The 4,605-nt window shown below is 43.2% G+C and overlaps 1 protein-coding gene across 1 annotated transcript; it reads left to right on the forward strand.

The window, feature by feature from the left end:
• Positions 1-285: 285 nt before the first annotated feature.
• LOC130380031 (mucin-5AC-like) lies at positions 286-4,605 on the forward strand. Its single transcript, XM_056587215.1, has 4 exons — positions 286-3,448; positions 3,559-3,623; positions 3,775-4,105; positions 4,390-4,605. Exons 1-4 carry the CDS (start codon positions 983-985, stop codon positions 4,603-4,605), a joined length of 3,078 nt encoding a protein of 1,025 aa, XP_056443190.1. The 5' UTR covers positions 286-982.

A 4,605-nucleotide genomic window follows, 5' to 3' on the forward strand; every position in this document is an offset into this window, starting at 1 on the left:
ACCAAAAACAACTACTAAAGGACGAACATTTGATGAACCAACAAAAGCAACAACTGAAGGAATAATAAAAACGACTGCAGGACCAACAACATCAAATGCAGTGCCAACAACTACTAAAGCCGGACCCAAAACAGCAACAGCAGGATCAACAACTGCAGGACAAACAACAAACACTGCAGGACCAACAACAAATGCAAGATCAACAACTACGACAGCAAAACCTGCAAGAACTACTGTGGGACCAACATCAACAACTGCTGGACCAACACCTACACCAGAAAAACCTACAAAATCGTCGTCAAGACCAACCACAACAGGAAGACCAAACACACAAACTGCAAGACCTATCACTTCTACTGCAGTACCCAAAACAACCACTGACGGGCCAACAACAACAGCCTCAGAACCAACAACTACAGGACCAACAACAACAACTGGTGGACTAACAAAAACCATTGCAGGACCATCAACAACTGGATCAAAAACAACAACTGCTGCATTTCCAACAACTGCTGGTCCCAGAGCAAAAACTGGAGGACAGACAACTGCTCCAGCAGGACCCATAACAACAACAGCAGAACCAACAAAAACAACTGCAGGACCAACAACTGCAGGACCTACATCCACAACGGGAGGACAAACAACTGCAGGACGAACAACAACAACTTCAGGACCAATAACGATAAATGCAAGACCCACAACTACTACAGCACGATCCACAACTACTACAGCAGGACTCACTGCAACTGCAGTTCAAACAACGTTAACTGCAGGACCAACAAGGACAACTTCTGAAACAACATCACCAAGTGCTGGTCCAACAAATGAGACAGCAAAACCTGAAACAGCCACTGCAGGACAATTCACTTCTATCGTGGGACCAAGAACAACTGGAGGATTCACCACAACAAATGCAGGAACATTAACCATTACCGTAAGACCCACACCGACAACTTCAGGAAAATCAACTACAGCAGGAAAAATGACGAAAACCGCAGGACCAGCAACAAAGTCTTCAGGATCAACAATTGCAGCAACAGCAGCACTTACTGCAGGAATAACAAAAACGAATACAGTACCAACAACATCAACTGCAGTACCAACAACTACTAAAGAAGCACCCACAACAGCTGCAGGAACAACAACTATTGAGGCACTATCAACTTCTGCTGAGAGAACCAAAACAACAATTGCAGGAACGACAGCAAAACACACAACTGTAAAACCAACATTGACCACTGCTGGTCCCGGAGCAATAACTACAGGGCCAAAAACTACTAAAGCAGGACCCAAAACATCAACAGCAGGGTTAACAACTGCAGGACATTCAACAAAAACTGCAGGACCAATAACAAATGCAAGATCGACATATACGACAGCAAAACCTGCAAGAACTACTGCAGGACCAAAATCGGCAACTGCTAAACCAACATCAAGAACTGCAGCACCGACAATTACAACAGCAAAACCTGCAACAAATGCAGTACTATTAACTTCTAACGTGGGACCCACAACGACTGCAGGACCCACGACATCAACTGCAGCACCAAAAACAACAACTGCAGTACCCGCAACTACTTCTGCAGGATCCATAATTACTAAAACAGGACCCACAACAACAAATTTAGGACCAACGACTGCTACTGCAGGACCAACTGAAACTGCAGGACCCACAACAACAACTGCAGGTCCTAGAACTACCAAAGCAAAACCTTCAACAACTGAAGGACCAACAACCACAGCCAAACAAGTAACGACAACTGTGAAGATATCCACTCCTGCAGGAGGACCAACAACAAAAACTGAAGGACAAACAAAAACAGGTAAAGGACCACAAATAACAAGAGCTGAACCCACGGGATCAACAACAACTGCAGGACCAACAACGACAGCTGCTGAAGCAACATCAACAACTGCAGGACCAACATTTACAACAGCAAAACCTGCAACAACAACTGCAGGAACAACAACTGCAGCACTATTAACTTCTACCACTGGTTCAACAAGCACTGTAGGACCCACAACAACAACTGCAGCACCAAAAACAAGAACTGCAGTAACCACAACTACTTCTGCAGGATCCAAAACTGCAGGACCGGTAACGATAATTACTGAACCAACATCAACAACTGCTGGACCAACAGCAACGTCGGTAACATCATCAGGACCATTTACTTTTACTGAAAGACCACCAGCAACAACTTCAAGAACATCAATGAAAATCTCTAAACAAACAACACTGACGGCAGCAACAACAAATGCAGGACCAAAAACAACATCTACAAGATCGACAGCTGCAGGACCAGTATCGAAAGCAGCTGAACCAACAACAGCAGCTAAAGGACCAACAACTACGACAACCGAACACACAGCTGCAGGACCAACATCGACGACATCTGCAGGACTAAAAACAACATCTGACGAACAAAAAACAGCAACTATAGGACCAAAAATGACAACTGCAGGATCAACAATTGCAGTTACAACTACTACTAAAGCTGAACTCCCATCAACAACAGAAGAGTCAACAATAACCACAACAGGACCCACAAAACCAACTGCAGGCCCATCGTCAACAAGAACTGCACTACCAAAATCAACCACAACTGCAGGAACCACAACAACAACAACAGCAAAAGGACCAACAACTACGACAATAGGACATACTACTGCCGGACCCACATTGAACACTTCTCAACCCAAAACAGAAACTTCTGGACCAACAAAAAAATCTGCGGGACCAACGATAACTAATGAACCAAAAACAACAACTACAGGAACCACAACAAAAAGTACAGGACCCACAACAAAAAGTACAGGATCCACATCAAAAACTGCAGTACCAGCAACTAACACATCAGGAATCTCAACATCAGCAGGATCATCATCTGCCGGACCAACAATGACAACTGTAGAACTCAAACCAACAACTTCAGGACCAATAACTAAACCTGCTGAACCCACAACTACTAAAGCAGGACCCACTTCAACAACTGCAAGACCAACAAGGACAACTGCTGAACCAACAACGACTGCTGCACCAAAAGCAACAAATTCAGGACCTACAGCAACTTATGAAATAATAACAACTGCTGAACTAGCAACAGCTCCTGGACCCAGAGCAACAACCACAGAACCAAAACTAACAACTGAGGGACCATTACCGACTAACACAACACCAATGAAAAAAACTGCAAAACCAACAACCACTGCAGGACCAATAACAACAAATAAAGGATCCACAAATCCTGCTTTAGGACCCTTAACTACCACAACTGGCCCAACAACAAATACATTAGGACCCACAGCAGTGACTGCAGGACCCACTACTTCTTCAGAAGAAGGGAATTTGGAGATAACTTTTAGTTTAAGCGAAATATTTATTGAACAATACTCAGACCCTACTTCCACAAGCTTTCAGGTCCTCTCTAATAATGTTACAACAGAGGTGAGATAATCACAGTCCTTTGATGTTGTACTTAAATCAATAATTTGCAATTTTCAGTCATTATTGCCTGAATTATAGTATTAATCACAATATTACATTTTTCACATTAGGTAGACAAAGCCTTCAAAGCCCATGTTCAAGATAGCTTTGCCAGGAGTGAGGTAACATCCTTCAGGTACTTCTTTAATATTTATTATAGTATTTTTATTATTGTAAATATCACCATCACAACAAAGTCGTCGTTAACCCTTTTACAAATACACATTATGCAAATATACATGAGATGATCATTTAACTAATTATTTTTTGCCTCTTTTTGTTTCTAGTAATGGATCAGTCGTTGTTGACTTGAAACTGATCTTCAAAAACACATCGGTTGTTCCCAGTGAAAGCACTGCATTGCAGGTATTGATGGACGCAATATCCAGGGGCATCACCAAGCTTAATGTGGACAGATCTACTATTGTGACGAATAATAAAGAAACTACTACCACAACTGCAACAAAAGGACCCACACCTTTTACTGCCGGACTCACCGCTTTCTCAGCAGGACCATCAATAATAACTGCAACAACTACAGCAGGACCCAAGACTGCTACTGTAGGACCCACATCAACAACGGCAGTACGGTCAGCAAACGAAAGACCATCATCTATGGCAACAAAATCTGCAGCAACAACTGCAAGACCATCAACTGCTTCTGCAGGACTAACAACAACAACTGCAGGACCATCAACTACTTCAGCAGGACTAACAACAACAACTGCAGGACCATCAACTACAACTTCAGGAACAACATCAACAACTGTGGGGCCAACCACCACACCAACCACTAGGCGACCAGAACACATGACTGCAGGACCGACATCAAACAATGCTGGATCAACAAAAACTTCAGGACCACCAAAATCAACTGCAGTAACAACCAAAACTGGACCTAGAACAACAACTGCAGAACAAACAACAACAACAACTGCTGGATCAACAACGGTTCGAGCAGTACCCACAACAACAACTGCAGGACCATTAACTTTTACAGCAAGACCCACCACAACAACTTCAGGAACAACAACGGCAGGACAAACCACGACAACTGCCGGACCAGCAACAACAACCTCAGAATCAACAATTTCAGGAACATCAACGACAACTGCTGA

Source organism: Gadus chalcogrammus, chromosome 3 (genome assembly GCF_026213295.1).
Source record: "Gadus chalcogrammus isolate NIFS_2021 chromosome 3, NIFS_Gcha_1.0, whole genome shotgun sequence".
Lineage (NCBI taxonomy): Eukaryota > Metazoa > Chordata > Actinopteri > Gadiformes > Gadidae > Gadus > Gadus chalcogrammus.

What these genes read in the sequence shown, in the direction of transcription:
- LOC130380031 (XM_056587215.1), top strand. Translation starts at nt 983, where the DNA reads ATGACGAAAACCGCAGGACCAGCAACAAAGTCTTCAGGATCAACAATT. An exon ending in CTAATAATGTTACAACAGAG is followed by an intron (nt 3,449 to 3,558) that starts GTGAGATAATCA and finishes TTTTCACATTAG; the next exon opens with GTAGACAAAGCCTTCAAAGC. An exon ending in ACGAAAGACCATCATCTATG is followed by an intron (nt 4,106 to 4,389) that starts GCAACAAAATCT and finishes AACTGGACCTAG; the next exon opens with AACAACAACTGCAGAACAAA.